We start from the raw sequence: 19,049 nt of genomic DNA, 5'->3' as shown, positions 1-19,049 counted from the left end.
GCTCATAGCTATAGACTGCAGACTTTTTAAAGACCTTATACAAAAGAACAATGAAGAAAAGATGGCAGGATGGTGTTGGCACAGTCACTATACGCATATAGTGGCTTTTACAAGTGGAAGATGTGTGCAGCTATAGGCTGTGGACTTCTTAAAACCCTTAGAAGTCTTTGATCCAAAAATCACTTCTTACAAAGTAGGTATAAAATAAATAAAAAAGAAGATTGGAAGCTGGTATCATTACAGGAGCAGAGTTAAGAGCATCTGGATGCTTAAATTATGCATTTCCATACTTGCAAATGTTCAGAAAACTTTTTACTTTAATCTGTATCTGAATTCCTTGACTTTCTATATGTTTGTCTTGATTTTTTTTTATCCTTAGCTTATTGATACTCTGAACCGCAACAAAAATTTTGACTAAGATTAATAATAATACCTAGCTCTTATATAACACTCTTCTTCAGCAGAGCTCAAAGCACTTGACTAAGGACGGCAGTTAAATTATCCCCATTTTACAGATGGGAAAACTGAGTTAAGGGAGGGGAAGTAACTTGACCAAGGTCAAACAGAAGGCTAATAGCAGAGCCCAGATTAGAACCTAGGTGTCCTGAGTTCCACTCTAATGTGCCAGCCACTAGGTCCAAATGAGAAGACTGTACCCATTGTCCCTGAAGATCACCAACTTCCTTCTTTAGTGTGCAGCTACTCCTGCTTTTGCCCCAACTAGGACTCAAACCTGAATTAATTGTGCATCCAAAACTCCTATTAGAGTGAATGGTGATTTTGGTGCACAAAGAATGCAGGATTAGGCCCATTAAGTCATAATCTTCTATTTGTTACATTACAGTCATCTCTATTGCAAATAACTATGATGTCACAAGCAACATTATAGCTTCATCTGAGGAACGCACAGATGGGTCTGTCAGGAACAAATAAACTGTTTATATGCCATTTCTTTAATAATCAAAAAGTGGAGGAAAGAAATATGAAAGTGTCTGCGTGCCTCACACTTTGGACCCAGTATACCCAGATCTAGTTCTAATCGGAATGTTTTTCAGAGTTTTCCATGAAACATCAATGACTGTATGCATTCATAAATTACTTTGGGAATATTTGGCGTTAGACTGCTTTTTTATTTTTGTATTAACTATATGGATGTTCATGTGAATTTGCTTAAGATCTGCACCAGGGCATCAAACTCATGAAACATATTCCCAATGGACAATAAATTTGAACCTTATCCATTGACTTTAATGTTGCATCAAACTCTTAATAGGAATACAGTAGTTCTTAAAACTTTTTAGGTATCTTTTGGGTGCAGAAGGAAGAACTAGAAGTGATGAGACATTGAAAGCAGGAGGAAAGGGGACATTAGATGACAGCAGTCAGACTCATTTTGCATCAGAATTTTTTCTTTGTTTTCTTTAATCTGACGTGATTCATTAGAAGATTAGAATTTTAAAGAAGAGAAAATCCTATGCAGTTTTAATGGAACTAAGCTTTCTTCTTTTCTTATTAATCTCATTTTTAATACACAAAACAAGTACACATAACCCAAATACAATAAAGCAAGACATAAATGTATCAGATTTTATAACTAACTCAGGAAAATAATAAAAACAACCATAAAAATGAGTTTTTCTTTAAAATCAGAGAAAACTGGAAAGGAAAGTGCAGATGTTTCTCCTGAATGATTCTCCTGAGCTTCACGGGCCACAAATATAACCTACATTTGTTGTTGTCTTTCTCTTCATGAAAAACGTAGAAGATTCCAAACTGAGCATTACAGCACTCCCAACTAGTCAAAGACCTAATCCAAGGCCCCTTAAAATTAATAGAAAGATTCTTACTGACTTCAGTGGGTTCTGGATCAGGCTTTAAGAGGTAAACTGCTAGTAACAAACTCAGGACACTTATTTTTTCTATTAAAATCATGTTTATGGGACTTGGAATCCTGGGCAGCCTTCCTAAGATCTGCCCCCTTTGCCCTTACTCCCATGCAGAAAAACCATATTGGCTTTGCCTTCAACAGCCATGCAAGGAGTGCCAAGATTTGTCCATGAATTAGAATTATCCAACAGTTATTTTAGAAAAGTGATGCATTATTGGGGAGGTAATGGTGCCAGAAGATTAGAGATAAGCAGATGTACTACTTACAGATCTTCAAAAAAAGGAAAGAAGAAAGATCCTGGAAATTGTCCTCCTGTAAGTCTAAGCTCTGTCCCTAACAAAATAATGAAACTAAGGCCTCAGTCCTGCAAACATGTACACACTTGAATTTATCGGAACTGCTCATGTACTTACAAGTGAAGCATGTGTGTACATGTTTGCAGGATCAAGAGCTAAGAGAGAAAAACAGTAAAAGCCTGATCCTGAAATGTGATGAGTAGTATCAAGTTCCATGGACTCTACTGAGAAAGGTAGGCACTCAGCACTTCACAAAGTCATGCCCTGAGTATCTAAAAGGTAATTGGAATGATAAACAATCAGCAGGATGGATTTATAAAAAATAAAATCTTTCTAAAGTTGATTTTCCTAATAGTGTAAAATTAGTGGATTTTTGTGAGCAATTTGATAATCTTATTCTCATAATACAACACTGACACAGACTGAAAAACTGAAGGAAAGACCATAAACAAAAGGTCAAGAAAAACAGTAATATATGCAGTTGTGGAGGCATTTGAGGGGAAACCATAAGGAACTGTGTTAGGTCCTTCATATTTAATAGTATCTAGCCCTTTTATAGTACTTTCTGTCATTAGATCTGAAATCACTTTACAGAAGAAGTAAGTATCTTTTCCCCCATTTTACAGATGGGGAAACTGAGGAATCTAGTGGTGCAGTTACTTGCCCAAAATTACACAGCAAGCCAGTGGCAGAGCCAGGAAGAGAAGGCAATACACTTGAGTCTCATTCCAGTGCCCTATCCACTGTATCATACCCTAAGATTTAAAATCTACATTAATATTCTTGAAGACAGAATAAACAGTACATGAACTACATTCACAGAGGCTCCTTGTAACAGAATGCTGGTTACGAAACCCTGGACTAGACCTCTGGCACACCAGCTCCAATCAGAAAAGGGGAATTGGAGGTGGCTGAGTAAGTCCAGGCCTAAGTGGCAAATGGGGAATAGCTGCTGACCTCATCAGCCAGGGACTACATAAAGACTGTCAGGATCAGGAAGGAAGCCAAGGGGGAGAAAATGAAAGAGCCTGGGAGGCATTGTTAGCTGCAAACCTGATGCTGGCTGTAGTTATAAGGTGGTGGGAACTTGTGTTGTGAATAAAGAGCATGGGTGATTGTACCAAAGTAGAGGTCTCTGACTGTTTTTCTGGGTGTAGAAGTAGCAGAAGATAGAGGGGGCCTACTTGTGCCTTGTTACACTCCTACATTAGGCACGGTTGCAAACCCTGGCAAAAGACCTGGAGTGTTTAGCAATATTGGTGATTAACTCTTAGTATAAAATCTTTCAGAAGAAATACATAGTACAGTACATGTACCAAATAGGAGGGACATCATCAAACATTCTCATCCACCACTTTCAATTAATAATTTTCATCTTCTCCCAACTGTCCTAATTTAAAAGGGACTACCTGTTCCACTATAGTTAAGGCTGAGGAATGCTTTCTGTTCAAAGGACAACTCTTCTAAGTACTCGAAAGTCTGCATGATTACCTAGATTGCACTGAAATTTGGTGTACCTCAACGAGGAGCGGGTTAGGTTTAGTGATTCAAATTTGGAATCATTTTGACAGAGGAGTTCCCAAGATATAGCCCCTCAAAACCCCCCACTTATGCTTGACAGATCTATCAATATATGCAGAGTTGCTGTACTCATGTTAGCCCCAGGATATTAAAGAGACAAGCTGGGTGAGGTAATATCTTTTGTTGGACCAACTTCTGTGGATGAGAGACACAAGCTTTTGAGTTTACACAGAGTTCACACACAATTTAAACAGACCTGAAGAAGAACTCTGTGTAAGCTCAAAAGCTTCTCTCTCTCACCAATAAATGATTCTATCAATGTTTTTTACACACACCAGGGGATCAAACCATAGCTTGGTTGGGCCCCAAAGGGTCTCTATCAGTTGACATTTACCCCACAATATTGAATATTACTCAACCAAGAGTTAAGATGTGCACATGGGCTCAAGCCTAATACTCACATGCCAAATGGATTACATGGCGCGTGTGTTGACAGTTTACCCAAGAGAGTTAGTAGCCTGCCAATTTTCACATTACCTGTGTGGCTCAAGGGGAGTTGTTGTGGCCACTGAATTTGCTTAACACTCAAACATTGTAAATTCTGCTACCCCTGGCAAAAATCCAAAAGTGAAATGTAGGTGTGTTGCTGCCCTGTGTCAAAGAGGGTGGGGTGTTTTGAGGAAATTTAATGAGTACAGCAGAAAATTCAGAGGGCACTCAAACTATTTTTAAAAAGAAAATAAATTACTAATGCTTGCTGGGAGGGAAGGGGGGATAAGAAGGGCAGAGAAGTTGGGAAGAATATGGGGACCGCAGTTTGAAGCTGCAGCGAGAGGAGGGGGACCAGAAAGAGAGAGATAAATAGGGATGGATGGTAGGGGTGAGAGGTTGGGGTCACAGATCAGGGGAAGGGAGGATTGGGGAAGTGGGAGGAAACAGGCAGGACACTGGTAACATTGGCATTGGCATGGGTGGGACACTGGGGCCAGGGTGACATGGGTGGCAGGGCAAGTGGGGAGATTAGGAGTGGAGGATAGCTGTCAGACCCACATTTTCCCCTGTTGTGTGTGTGCCAGGTTCTAGGGGAGCCCTACCCCTCTGGGGTGTCTAAGTCCCTCTCTCTGCCCACTGTGAGCCAGCATCCTGAGAAGTCTGAGCCCCACTCCCTGCTCCCCATGTGATCTGACTTCTGGGGAAGTTCTGATCCTCTGGGAGGGGAGTGGAGAACATGCATGTTGGGAGCAGCACCAAGAACATCTTGCTGAGAGTGGGTCAGGAGCTGATAACAGGCATGCTTGACGCATATCACAGGCTCTCAAACATTGGCAGTGGGGAGGAGGAATGAGAACACCCACAGAGACGAATAAAGCAGTTCACCTGGCTCAGAGCTATTGTTTCAGACTGCATTCATCTCCTTAGGGTATTCTGAGACTATGATATTGAGATGAATTGGCTACCTCACATATCTCTGAGCCTCTTATGCAGCAGATGGATGTACAGAGCCCCTTCCTTCCATCCTCTCTCTAGGCTAAAAAATCCCTGTTTTGGGATTATTGTTTGGGGATTTGACTATAACAAAGCAGTTGCTGATGACTTACAGTATTATATCAGCACATCAGCTCTGCTATGATTAACATTGGCAAACCCCGCATGTTTAAAAAATGACATTTCTTACTTTCACTTACCGAGTGCTCTAAAATCTTCATGCTTAGTTAAATTGAGTTGAAATTTGGTGTGCTTCCTGGGCAGCGGGTAGGGTTAGTGCTCCAAATTTGAGGTCAGTTGAGCCAGAGGCTGCTCTAGCTATAGGCAATATAGGCAGCTGCCTAGGGTGACAGATTTGGCCCAGTTGCCCTTCTGTCATGGTGCAGGGGCATCCAGGCCAGATCTGAGTGATGTTGTGACTCCGTGTGCCAGTTCGCAACACCATTACCTTAAATTTGGTCCAGTTGCCCCTTCATCATGATGGAGGGATGGCTGGGCCGAATTTGAATGGGATGGGGTGCCACACTCAAGGGTTGTCAAGGATGGCGGATTGCCTTGAGCAGCTTCTGATTTGAGCAAGGGAGTCCCCTGAAAAAAACGACCAGCATTTCATAAAGTCAGCACATTCTACCAACATTTTTTGCATACTCTTGGAGCTCAAACCATGACTTTGATCATCCCTCACTCAGCTACTACTAACATTTAACCTAGCTGGTGCATGGCACCCACCCTTTGGCAAAACAATATTGGACTTGTTATTACAGAAAGAGTTAGGTTCTCTAGATTAGCCTATGAGACTCAGGAGTCCTGGGTTCTATTTCTGACTCTGCCACTGGCCTGCTGGGTGACTATGGGGGAATCCCTTCCCTCTTGGTGCCTCTGTTTCCACAGGTGTAAAATGGGGATGACGACACTGACCTCCTTGATAAAGTGCTTTGAGATCTAGCGATGAAAAGTGATATATAATAGCTAGGTATTAGTATAGTTACCTAAGGTTTATCTACACTTGAAATGCTACAGCAGCCACTGTAAAACTTCCATGTAGACACTACTTATGCTGATGGGAGAGGTTCTCCCATCGGCATAGATAATCCACCTCCCCAAGAGGTGGTAGATATGTCGATGGAAGAATTGTTCTGTTGACCTAGTGCTGTCTACACCAAGGGTTAGGTTGGTTTAGCTATGTCACTCAGGGGTGTGGATTTTTCACACCACTGAGCACTCTAGCTATGCCAGTGTAAGTTCACAGTGTAGCTTGGCTCTTAGCCACAGTAGTGTCTCAGCTGCAAACCTATATGATAACTCCTACTGCCTACATGACCACTGACTCCTACAACAAATATTTATCTTTCTGTTAAAAAATAGGAAATTGACCAAAAACTTCATTAATATATATAACTAAGTAAAACTTAAACTTCTGAAAACCCTGAAATATAGAGTTAAGATACATGCAAACACAACCTTAACTCTGTCCTCTTTGAGCGATGAGCCAATACACCCACAATGCACTTCCGCAATCTTCCTTTGCAGATAGTGCACATCACTCAAGGAATAGGGTACATAACAACTGTAGCACAGAGTCAATACTTTCTTTTTCCTAAGACAAAACTTGTGTTTAAATGAGTTACCCAGCCCTGTTCTACGTTCAATGAGCCTCAAAAACAACCCCACCCTTAATACATTTTACAACCCCTTCACCTCTTTTTCAACCCACTCACTCTCACCCACAGTATTCAATCTAACACTATATTTTCACTTACTGAGCTTTAAACCCACAAACCACGTCCCATAACCCATATCCCCCTTGCAGTGATGGAAATCCCCATAGCAAGAAGACCCCTGTGCTCGACCATTGACACAACCTACAGAACTGAAATGAAGCATATCTCAAGGATGCACCTCCTCCTCCTTGAGTGACCAGATAGCAAGTGTGAAAAATGGGACGGGGTGGGGGGAAATGGGCTCCTGTATAAGAAAAAGGCCCAAATACCAAGATTGCCCCTATAAAATCGGGACATCTGGTCACCCTACTTCCACTACACATACAGGGGGGCGGTGGGAAGGGAAGGTGATGGTCAGATCAACCAAGTGGGGCTGGGGACCCACAGAATTCCTCATATCCCAATCACACCACTGCCAAGATACTCCAACTAATTCCTCCACCATTCAGTACAACTCCACCTAACACAGTGAAGAAAGCTGGAGTGCAGATAGATAATTGCCACTGGCTATTGCCTGCTCAAGGATGGAAGACTTAAAGCTGCATTGGCATGTACCTTAACTCTGAATTTCCTGATTTTCAGAAGTTTAAAATACCTCGACTCTTTATTTGTGGTTCTGGAAGGGGACAAGGTACTACAAAGCAACCTTAACACTGCGTTAAGGATGGTTTTGTCAGTGACTAACTATTACTGTATGTAATCAAGCATTCCAGTGACTGCAAAGAAGATGCACAATTGTGAGGGAAGGGTGCCTTCGCTCTTAAGAAAAAAGCCACTGTTGGCAGAAAGTAAATTTCAAGGGGAAGACAAAGTTTAAGTGATCCAGGAGGAGGGGAGTGGGATTCCTGGGGAGGACTCCATGGGGACATTCCAGGAGCAAGGGCACTGGGGAATCCAGCTGGGTGGGAGAGCTTTGGGGAATCTTGCATTATGGCAGGGATGGCCAACCTTTGGCTCTGGAGCCACATGCGGCTCTCAGAAGTTAATATGCAGCTCATTGTAAAGGCACCAACTCTGGGCTGGAGCTACAGGTGCCAACTTTCCAGTGTGCCTCTGTCACAAGTCCTACTCCCACTCCACCCCTTCCTATCCCCTCCCCTCAGCCTGCAGTGCCATCGCTCCTCCCCTAAATCCTCCTGAATGCCAGGAAACAGCAGATTGGGAGAGGGAGGCACTGATCGGCAGGGCTGCCTGTGGGTGGGAAGTGCTGGAAGCGGGGCAGGGGGAGCTGATGTGGGGCTGCTGACATATTACTGAGCCTCTTTAGCAACGTACTTTAGTAAATTCTGGCTCCTTCTCAGGCTCAGGTTGGCCACCCAGAGTTATGGCGAGGGAGCCAGGCTGGGGAGTCCTGGAGAAGCCCTGGGAAGGGTGAAATGAAAGCCCGGGGATCCCTCTGTGTGTGTGTCCTTGGGTGCCTGGGGAAGAGGGGAGCCTGGGGACCCCTGGATGAATTAACGCAACCATGGGGATGTGCGGGAGCCGAGAGGGGGTCGCTGGGGAACCCGGAGCTTTGCAGGGAAGTCTAGAAAGACAAGCTAAGCAAGGCCACTGGCAGCTCAGGCGCTGCCACTCCTGGGAGCCGAAACCTCCCTCTGCACTCACGGCTCCGGCGTGCGATTTCTCTGCCTCCCAGGAGGGGGCACCAACTTCCGTTCGCGCCCCTAGTGTGCAGGGCGGCTCTTTCTCGCGGCACCTCCCTCCGCCTCGTCGGCCGGGCTAGGTGCTGCGGCTGCGCAGTGGGCACGGCCTTTTCCCCCAGTACTACGGGCTGTGGACGTTGCGCTGAGCGGCCCCCGGCCTAAGCCGAGACGGGACAGAACCTGGCGCAATGGTCAGTACCGCGCACCAGGGGCCCCGCTGGGGTAGGGGCGGCACGGGCCGGTGCCCCCGCGCCCGCTGCGGCCTCCAGCGCGGCCCCCGCCGGCCCGATGGACTCTGATTGGGGAGGCGCCCGGGCCCGGCTGCTGCAGCTTCCAGCGTGGCCTAATGGCCGCCCCCACCGCCGGGTCCGCTGCTGCCGGGACAGGGCCGGCAGCTCCCCGGGGACAAGAGCCGCTGGCACGGGCCTTGCGCCGCGCCTCAGCTGCCGGCTCCTCAGGCCTGTGTCAGCGGCTCGGCGGGCCGAGTGTCTCCGCCATGTCTCCGAGTGCGGCGGACAGCTCCTGTTCGCGGCTCCGCATGGCAGCTCTTGCTCCGCGCATGCATGGCCGGGCCTGGCTCCTAGCGTATGGGCAGGGCTGTGCTCGGCGCTGTCTAGCTGCGCGTGAGACGTGGGGGGGGAGGCAGGACTCGGGGGTTCTGGGCGGAAACACTTCCTGGGCGGAAAGACTTTGTCGGTCTCCCTGGGTTGTTGTGAAAATGCTCCATGTTCCCTCTAGCCACTGGCTGTTGGCTTCAAATTTGGCAGCGCCAGTTTCATACCAATATTGTCTTCTCTCCCCGTTCCCCTCGCTGCCACAGGTGGGCTTTGATGCGAATGTGCCAAGTCAGTGTGGTCAGTGATACGTAGTGGAGACTGGTTGGAAGTTTTCTTATCATGTAGACATTAAAGCTGGTAATTGTCCTTTTGACACTATTACCTTGCTCAAGAAAATAATTATGAATACATGGTAATAAGTGATTAAATTAATTTATTTGGGTAACAGTTTTAAGAAGCATCTAATGAATATATATTATACATCTAATGGTCCTCTGCTGTATTTCTCTACTTCACGTAAATCCACATGAAATGAGACAATAAGATGTGCCTTAAGTTAGAATTTGAAGGTTCCTTTCCTCTCTTCCCTTGGGGTAACTTCTGATTTTTAATGTGTTTAGTCTGAGAAGACACTGTATTTCCTGTCTTTTCAACCCCTCCTCCCACAGACACTTTTTAATTCACAGTAGCCATCAGTAGACTTCTTGGTGCTGTGGTAACTGTGTCCAGTTGTAATTGTTTTCTTTGTTCAAGGGGTTTGTGAAAGTTGTCAAGAATAAGGCCTACTTCAAGAGGTACCAAGTGAAATTCAGGAGAAGGAGAGGTACAGTTAATTTTTCCATAACTCAAACTATACTGGTAAACTATATTGACGTACACCTTTGCTATACGTCTTTGCTGTTTATTTCTCATGTCCATACTATTGTCTTTTCAGAGGGAAAGACGGATTATTATGCCCGTAAGCGTTTGGTGATTCAAGATAAAAACAAGTATAACACCCCTAAATATAGGATGATAGTACGTATTACCAACAGAGATATTATCTGCCAGGTAAGGATTTCTTTGCTTGCTTGGCTATACCAAAGCACTGCCTTTTTTTACCTTTACACACTAAGGAGGAAAAAAAGACCTGTGTTCTAAGGTCTGGTCTAACCACAGTTTTTGTAGTGGTATAGCAATGTCTGTTAGGAGTGTGATTTTGATCATTATAGATAACGCATTGCAGTTCTATCATGGATGTAGTTACACAGGTATAAATGTGCTTATTCCCAGATGGAATAGTACAAATACAGTTGAACTGATGAAATTGCATCAGAGGCAGTTCAAACCCTCACTGCTGAAGCAGAAATGAAGTGGTTTTCTTAATCTTGACTGCTAGTTTTCAGTTCAGAATGACACATACTGTGAGCTATCTCCATCTTTCTTAGGCAGAAAGAAGCAAGACTGACCATGAGGTCTTGTCAGCTAGGTCCTGCTCCTTCACTGCTGTGGGGTCTCCTCTCACCCCCAAACATTCTGTTGGGTCCAGAAGCAAATGTGCTTTTAACAGGTTGTCCATAAAATCCTGAATCATAGGATTTAGTTGGGGATTGGTCCTGCTTTGAGCAGGGGGTTGGACTAGATGATCTCCTGAGGTCCCTTCCAACCCTGATATTCTGATTCTATGACACCTTTTGAATTATGTGCGAATAGACTTCTCTTATCTGTGCAAATAGAACGCTTTAAGCTTGGAAGCTTCATATAAGTTGTTTTTTATAGTCCTTAGTGAGGACTATATCACAGTCCAAGTTTGAAGAAAACAGGACAACAGATAACTGCAATAAAAATGTAGAATATGTACAAATGCTGTACATGCCCCTTAGTCCTCTTCGGTTTTTAAAAAACATATTCCTTTCTCTTGCTGTCTGAAAGTACCACACAAATAGGGGAAATATCAGTGCAGGTGAATGGTGAAGTTAACTAGATGTAATTGCTGTCAAATACACAAAGGTGAAACTAAGAAAATAACTGTTGTTGTCATCTTAACTATTGTAATGGTAGGTTGGGGCGGAGGTTCAGATAGAAGTGACTTCATTTCTATTTGTCAGTTTAGTGCTGATGCAATAGAAAAAGCAGTATTGAGGCTGCATCATCACAGAGCTGTACTTCAACTCTTTAAATTTTTTATAGTTTTTACATTTTGAGGTTTACTTTTAAACCTTTCATCGTCATGTCTTAAATGAGGAAAGATGAAGAATTTAGATCTAAACTTGTTTTTTCCAAACCTGCATGTGGAGGTCTTGCAGTACTGCCATTGACTTTAATAGGATTTCCACATGCAGATGGGAGGCAGGTTTGAGCCCACAATATTATAACCGCTGTGAGAACACTAACATTTATTTTGTTGTCAGATTGCATATGCCAGGATTGAAGGTGATATGATAGTCTGTGCTGCGTACTCTCATGAGCTGCCAAAGTACGGTGTGAAAGTTGGCTTGACCAATTATGCTGCCGCCTATTGTACGGGCCTGCTGCTGGCCCGCAGGGTATGTACCCACTAAACTTATATCTAAATGTCAAAGGGCTTGCTTTAGCAGATGAGCAGAAAATAAAGGACTCTTGTCTTACATAAGTGGAACCCTCTGTTTTGTATGTACCACTGACTTATTTGGAACTGTGTTCTAAATATTTTTTAAAACCTTGAATTTGTAGATTGATTTGATTGCCCAGCGTGGCTGTCTAACAAACATGAGTGGGCTAAAGTATGCACAGATTTATTTAGTGATTCCTGTTAAAACCTTCTGAGGGTAAGATTAGTGTGCACTATTAGTGAGAAAGCATTAATGTAGAATACCTGGGTACTGCCACAAATACAGAATCAACTTTTATGACGATTGTCTTGCAACATGAAAACACTTCATTTTGGTTCTTATATCAAAGCACCTAAGTGTGGAGAGAACTCTAGAGGAGAACATACTTACACTGTACTGTTCCTGTTACAGCTTTTGAACAAATTTGGCCTTGATAAGATTTATGAAGGCCAAGTTGAAGTGACTGGTGATGAATATAATGTGGAAAGTGTGGATGGACAGCCTGGTGCTTTTACATGCTACCTGGATGCAGGTCTTGCCAGAACTACGACTGGAAACAAAGTCTTCGGTGCACTAAAGGGCGCAGTGGATGGTGGCCTTTCCATCCCTCATAGGTAACTTATCTCAGATAAATTGGTGAAAAGGGAATTTTGAAAACAGAGACTTCACATTTTTTTATGCATTATAGTGATATTTCAGCTTCACCTTAAGTTAGCTGAATTCACTGTGGAGTGACCCTGTTAATGTGGTAATTAAGTTTAATCCAAGTTGTATTTACTTGTTTTCAGTAGATGTTATTGACGTTCCTCCCAGGGACTCTTGAAGTTAAGGGATTAAGATTAATGCTTATTTCCATAAAGGTTACTAAAAATACAGCAATATAATCACCTTTCACCTTGAATATCTAGTGACTGCAGTTAAGCAGAGTAAACACTTCTTATTGTTATATTGCCATAGAAACAGTTTGTAGTAAATGTGTAATTCTTTTTAATTTTCTGCCTTAACTCCTATTTGTCTGACTTTGTTTTGTACACCACATTCAGAATGATCATTGGCCTTAAGCCCTCTATACAACTATTAGTGGAAACTTGGGCCAGAATCTAAAATCCATCTACAGTGGTGGCACAGGTTTCTGTGTAGAAGTCCTGGCGACCTCTGCTTTAAGCTAGGGTCAGTGATTGATCATGACTCAGGGTTGTAGTCTACATTGTCTAATTTTGATGTGTGTTGATTGCTTCTATGAATGCAGTTGTGAAAAATAGTGCAAACAGTAGCTGGGATAACTTAAAGGAAAGGGGGAAAGTTTAGTGTTGCCGCTTTTTTTTTTTTTTTTTTTGGCTGTCAGCTTTGTGTCGGTTCTTTAACTTGGCTGCTGTATGATGATACCCCAGTGACTGAGCAGTCTGTAGTTGGTCCTCGGTCTGTGTATGATGTATGTCATTGTTTCAAGACGGGACTGATGGCAGCTAAGGATGTCAATTTGCAAGTTGATTTCTTAACTTTGCTTCTAGAAAGTATAATCTGTCAGCTGGTTTAAAATTATTTTTCTTTGATCACGCTTTCCAGCTACCTGTAGGGGAGCTATAGTGTATCAGTCACTTGAGACTTGTAGAATGCAGTCTGAATCTTAAAGAACTTCTTAAACCAACTTTGATTAGATGATGTAAAATTCTAACCACTAACCTGTAACTCGTGTTTCATAGTACCAAACGTTTCCCTGGTTATGACTCGGAAAGCAAAGAGTTTAATGCAGAGGTTCATCGCACACACATCATGGGTCAGAATGTTGCAGGTTACATGCGTTACCTGATGGAGGAGGATGAAGATGTCTACAAAAAACAGTTCTCCCAGTATATAAAGAACAATGTAACACCTGACATGGTAAGACACTGTCTGTCTGTAAATTAATTGCATATTAGTAGTGGCACTAAAAGATAATTTGTCTTGTTTAAAACTGATGCTAGGAATGCAAATACTTTGCAAAATAGTAATGTGGGCCATGTAGATGGCATGTTATTTGACCAGAGGGGTACTCCCAATGCAGGCCTCTGCAAACCTAGTGCTATGATTTTTAAAAGTTGGACACATTCCCTGAACCCAGAACAGCTGGTAATGAAGGCCAAATGTATGACCTCTCTTGTCATGCTACATGCTTCACCAAAAAGATGATAAAGGTGTGACCTGCTATCAAAAAGCTTAGCAGCTTGTTAAATGTCTTGTTTGACAGATATCAGACCAAGGATCTACTCCTTTCCATGACACTGTTCTACCAGAATAATTTTGTTGCCCTCCCTCCTCCTAACTCTTCCTTACCAGTGGCTTCTTGCCTGTCCCACTGTAACGTTGTTTTCCTTGTTTCCCTGTCACTCCTGATTGTCTGAGAATGTTCTGTTTGTATCACCTGAAAAAGCCAATTAAATAGCAGTACAATGTGAGAACACTATATACAGCCCCTTACTTGTTAGTTTTTAGGTACACCTCTACCCCATTATAACGCCACCCGATATAACATGAATTCGGATATAATGCGGTAAAGCAGCGCTCCGGGGGGTGGGACTGTGCACTTCGGTGGATCAAATCAAGTTCGATATAACACGGTTTCACCTATAACACGGTAAGATTTTTTTGGCTCCCGAGGACAGTGTTATATTGAGGTAGAGGTGTATTATGTTGGTATCTTGTAAATCATTTCGCTAGTATGTCTTAACGTCTTGTCTTAAAATAACTCCAACTAAATTTTAGCATACTAAACAGTTAAGAAATTCCATGAAAATTACAGTGAAACTTTGGCATTTACAATCTTAACTTCTTTATTCTCTGAAGTAATTGATGAAGTTGATATTGCCATGAAGTCTGTACTCAAGTCTTATGCTTACAGCAAGAACTCATTCCTAGTGCCCATACACTAGATATGCTAAAGAGCTGTAAGCTTTCAAAATCCTTTCAGGGCCGACCTACATACAAATTTTTACCAAGCTAACTTTAGCTGTGTCTATATTACAGACCTTACAGCAGCACAGCCAGAGCACTGCAGCTGTGCTGCTGTATGGTCTCCTGTATGGCCGCTCTGTGCCAGCAGGAGAGAGCTCTCCTGCTGGCATAATTAAACCACTCCCGACAAGGGCGGTAGCTGTGCCAGTCAAAGACACTGTCCCGCCGGCACAGCACTGTCCACCCCGGCACTAATCTGCATTAAAGAATACTAATGGTACACCTCCATGTATGCAGTTGCCAGGAATATACTGCAGTCATGAAGGGAGGAGAAATGTCCCTGAGATGCGGTTTAGATGCATTCCATGTTTAAAGAGAACCTCTATATTAGACAAGAAAACTTATGCTGAAGCAGTCAGAATTGTTCCTTAGTAGTGGCCTAGTCCTAGTGCATAGAGCACTGTACTGGAAGTTGCTGACCTGGGTTCTGTTCCTGGCTCTGTCACTGGTATGCTGTGTGATCTTGGGCAAATCACTACTGTTCTGTGCCTCAGCCCATCTATAAAACAGGGATAAAGATGTTGACCTCCTTTCTAAAGCACTGAAATCTGCAGCTGAAAAGTGCTATTTAAGAACTAGGAATTTTTATTTTCAGGTATGCTAAGATGGAGGTTTTCTGTTTAGAGATGTATTTCCCTTACCTCCCACAACGAAGTGATTTCTGATGGGATGATCTAACACCTAATTGATAAATTCATCAATTGCATGGCTTAAGAATTAGTGACTCAGACTCTGCCATTCTCTCACCCCTGCATTAATAAAATTTCTATCTTTATTGAGGCACAGCTGTACAAAACTACCACTATTGTGAAAAATTGCATGTTTTTTAGTTCAGATTACTTCATTCACACATGGCCATTGTTGTTGGTCACTGACTTGAACCAAAACCTAACAAAATGTTCCCTCAGACTTGTATTGTCTTTGGAGAAACTGGCATGACTTGAGTTTTCCTCCTTTGCCTGGGACATGCTAAACATTCCAGTTTTATTTAGAGAACTTCCTGAGCTAGTTCTTAATTTAGGTTGAGGAAGGAGACATTTTGCAAAAGCGATGCACATAACCTGGATAGATTTCAGAGAGAGGATGATCTAGTGGTTAGGATGCTTCCTGGGTTTCATGAAACTGGTGCAAATCCCTGTTCCCCTGTAGACTTCTTGTAACCTTGGTCAACTAACTTAGTCTTTCTGTGCCTCTATTCACTGCCTGCCGTGCGTATTGCGAGGTGCTCATACTATGCTATAGTAACTGGTGGGACCATCTAAGCACCATAGATAGAGACCAATGACTCTCCCCCCCTGTAAAGAAAAGGTTTCTTTGGATTCCAAAGCCAATCATGCTCTTAACTGAAGGATGACTTTTTTTTTGTGGTAAAATCCTATCTCCTGAGCACAAGAGTGCACTGCTGGTTGAAGGGTGGCACTTGATGTCAGTAGTAGTTTTAGAACTTCAGATAGGTTTTGCAGCAGGAAGTTTCTGGTGTGAAATCTGTAGTGCATGCCTGTGTGCACAGTTCCTGTGGGAGCTGCAGGCTTATTGCCTTTCTGAGGTGCTCCTTTGAACTACATCTTAGGCTTTGTCTACATTGGCACTTCTGTCACTTAAACTTTTGTTGCTCAGAGATGTGAAAAAACACTCTCCTGAATGACAGACTTTAGCAACAAAAAGTGCTGGTGTGGACAGCACTTCGTCAGTGGGAGCCACGCTCCTGGCGACTAAGCTACAGCTCCTTGTTGGAGATGGTTTTATTTTGTCATCAGGAGAATGCTCTCCCAGCAACAGCGCACCTTGCAACAGAAGCCATTGTAAGGTGCACAGTGTCGGCAGCCTTGCTCTGTCTTAAGTTACTGTTTCTGGAGGAAGACTTAGCACCTTAGGTGCCTGTGTTCTGTTCCCAGTCTGGTTTAGACTTCTGTGTAGGACTGTTTAAAGATGTTGAGAGAACACATTTGACCTTAGTCAGTATTCTTTCTCTACTCACTAGTATGTTCTTGGCAATGGGATAACTCCCAACTTGTATTGATTGAATGAAGTTCTGACATTCATGACTTTATGGACTACATTGTATTTCTTGCAGATGGAAGAAATGTATAAAAAAGCCCATGCTGGTATACGGGAGAATCCAGTCCATGAAAAGAAACCTAAGAGAGAAGTCAAAAAGAAGAGGTAAAATTTTTCCTCCTTTGAGTTAGATATGCCTGTTACAAAGCAAATTTCTGGAGCTGTGGCATTTATGTTAATTAATTCCTCCAGTCCCTGTTTGGTGTTGAAACTAACTAGATGTTTCAGACATGATTTAGGACAGGGGTGCTCAAACTTCATTGCACTGTGACCACCTCTGACAACAAAGTTACTATATGACACCAGGGGGAGGGCTGGAGCCTGAGCCCCGCTGCCCTGGGTGCAGGGAACAGAGACTGGAGCCTGAGCCCTGCCGCCCTAGGTCTGAGGAGAGGTGGCCACACCCCAAGCCCCACTGCCATGGGTGGAGTTCGGACTTCAGCTTCAGCCCTGTGTCCCAGCAAGTCTAATGCTGGCTCTGGTGACCCCATTGTGGTCCTAACCCACAGTTTGAGAACAGCTAATCTAGGAACGTAACTGGTATACTGGATCAGACTTGAGGTCCATCTAGGCTAGTTGCCTGTTTGACAGTGCTGCCACCTCACGTTAGAATTATTTCCCTTGGTAGTAAACTGGATACTACAGTGAAAAACATGATGCACTTTCATAATGTGACCAAACCTTGTGGTATACTAACTAACCCATTGCCTTGACCACTGAAAGAAAGAGTGCTATAGAAAGTAATCTCTGAAACACTATTTCGTAGGCATAATCTCACACTCATTCCTTATGGTCATGTAACTCCTGGTGTTCTGGTATTTAGATTTACTATTACTGCCTTGTGTATTTATACCATGTTTGCATTGCAGATGGAACCGTCCCAAGTTATCCCTTGCCCAGAAGAAGGATCGTGTTGCTCAGAAGAAGGCTAGCTTCCTCAGGGCCCAGGAGCGTACAGCTGATAGCTAAGATATCTTCCACAATTTTCTATGAAGACTTTGAAAAGTACAATAAATTTATTGAACCAGCAACTGTGTAGCATTGGCTTATTGACATTTGATCTAAAGATGCTTTATCTAAATGAAAGTCCAAACAAACTATCTGAAAAAGAGGCTTAGAAAATATTCTGCAGCGTTAGACTCATGATGATTGTTTTCAAGGTAACTTTAGTATGTTTAAGGATCCAACTTAATGTATTTCACAGACCACTGGATAATGTTGTAAAGTTTCATTTTGTCACCTATTGACTTTCTCACCCTGTGAATTTTTGGCACTGGCTCTATTTCTCACTTAACTACCTTTGTCTGTAGTTCTATTGGAGTTTTAGCTTTATGCATTGGAAAGTAAGACGAGATTTTTAAATACACTTTGCTGACTAGTCATAGGCATTGGTGAGTCTAGATAATAGTCAAAAGAAAATTAGTGTTAATTAAATGGGGTTATATATGCATGTAATTATCCGTTCCTCCTAACTAAAATATGTATTTAATAGTGGCAATCAGTGTCTCCTGTAAACTGCACACATGTGGCTGCACATGTCAGAAACTGTGCCTCTGTCTCCTCTTTGTGGCCCCAGCAAGGCTGTGATCTGGTCCTTTAAGAGCCTATTGTACTCTGCTCAGTGCTGGGCGACACTCCCCTGTGGCATGAAAGCCTTCCTCCTCCTCTTGAGGCCACTCCTGGCTGTGGGGAGGAGGTGGTGGGACAGTTCCTTTAGCAACAGCTCTGCAGTATTCATCCAGTTCTGGGAGGCTCTGGAGTTGATCTGAAGAGGCCAAAGCCTATCACCCCTGCCCAGCAGTTGGTTTTGGGAGATTAGACAGTTGCTCCTGGCAGAGGGGGTTTGAAACTACTAGCCTGGGGGAGTTGCCGTTTGATGCACACAGACTCCTTGCAGAGATTCCTGGCTGGCACATCCCACTCTCAATTTTGTCCTTAGGCAAGGGTAAACTTGCTCAAGGACAAAAATGTAGTGTTCATTGGATTTGGTAGCCCGCTCAGTACCAAGAAAATGTAAAAGAATATCGGCGGCAATGCTAGTGTATGAGCTTTCTTGCAGCGTTCTTTCAGTTAATTAGCAACAAAGTAATGACATTGCTGTGCAATGAGAAGATTCATTGAATAATTTTTAAAAAAAATTATCTACATAAAAACTAATAATTGAAACAGTGGGATACCTTGAGTCATGATTTATCCTACCAATGTTGATTTTAATCTCTAATATTCTTTGGAATATCCAATTTCATTTGAAGCAATTGCTATTGAAGGGAGGATGCTGAACACTTAAAAAAAAAACAAAACAAAACAAAAACTACTGCC

The 19,049-nt window shown here is 43.0% G+C and overlaps 1 protein-coding gene and 1 non-coding gene across 3 annotated transcripts; both read left to right on the top strand.

Moving 5' to 3' along the window:
- Positions 1-8,627: 8,627 nt before the first annotated feature.
- RPL5 (ribosomal protein L5) lies at positions 8,628-17,761 on the top strand. Of its 2 annotated transcripts, XM_050963615.1 has the most exons (8): positions 8,628-8,745; positions 9,865-9,934; positions 10,046-10,161; positions 11,502-11,636; positions 12,093-12,295; positions 13,385-13,562; positions 16,747-16,835; positions 17,600-17,761. In XM_050963615.1, the coding sequence occupies exons 1-8, from the start codon at positions 8,743-8,745 to the stop codon at positions 17,697-17,699; spliced, it is 894 nt and encodes a 297-aa protein (XP_050819572.1). In that variant the 5' UTR covers positions 8,628-8,742; the 3' UTR covers positions 17,700-17,761. The 2 variants fall into 2 exon arrangements, with proteins under 2 accessions (XP_050819572.1, XP_050819573.1); XM_050963616.1 differs by lacking the exon at positions 9,865-9,934 and having other exon boundaries at positions 8,653-8,745.
- LOC127056105 (small nucleolar RNA SNORD21) lies at positions 13,053-13,148 on the top strand. Its single transcript, XR_007775746.1, has one exon. It is a non-coding gene; the product is annotated as a small nucleolar RNA SNORD21 (small nucleolar RNA).
- Positions 17,762-19,049: the final 1,288 nt, after the last annotated feature.

This window comes from Gopherus flavomarginatus, chromosome 7 (genome assembly GCF_025201925.1).
Source record: "Gopherus flavomarginatus isolate rGopFla2 chromosome 7, rGopFla2.mat.asm, whole genome shotgun sequence".
NCBI classification, from domain to species: Eukaryota; Metazoa; Chordata; order Testudines; family Testudinidae; genus Gopherus; species Gopherus flavomarginatus.
The sequence above is the reverse complement of the archived record's forward strand: the minus strand, read 5'-3'. Positions and strand labels throughout refer to the sequence as shown.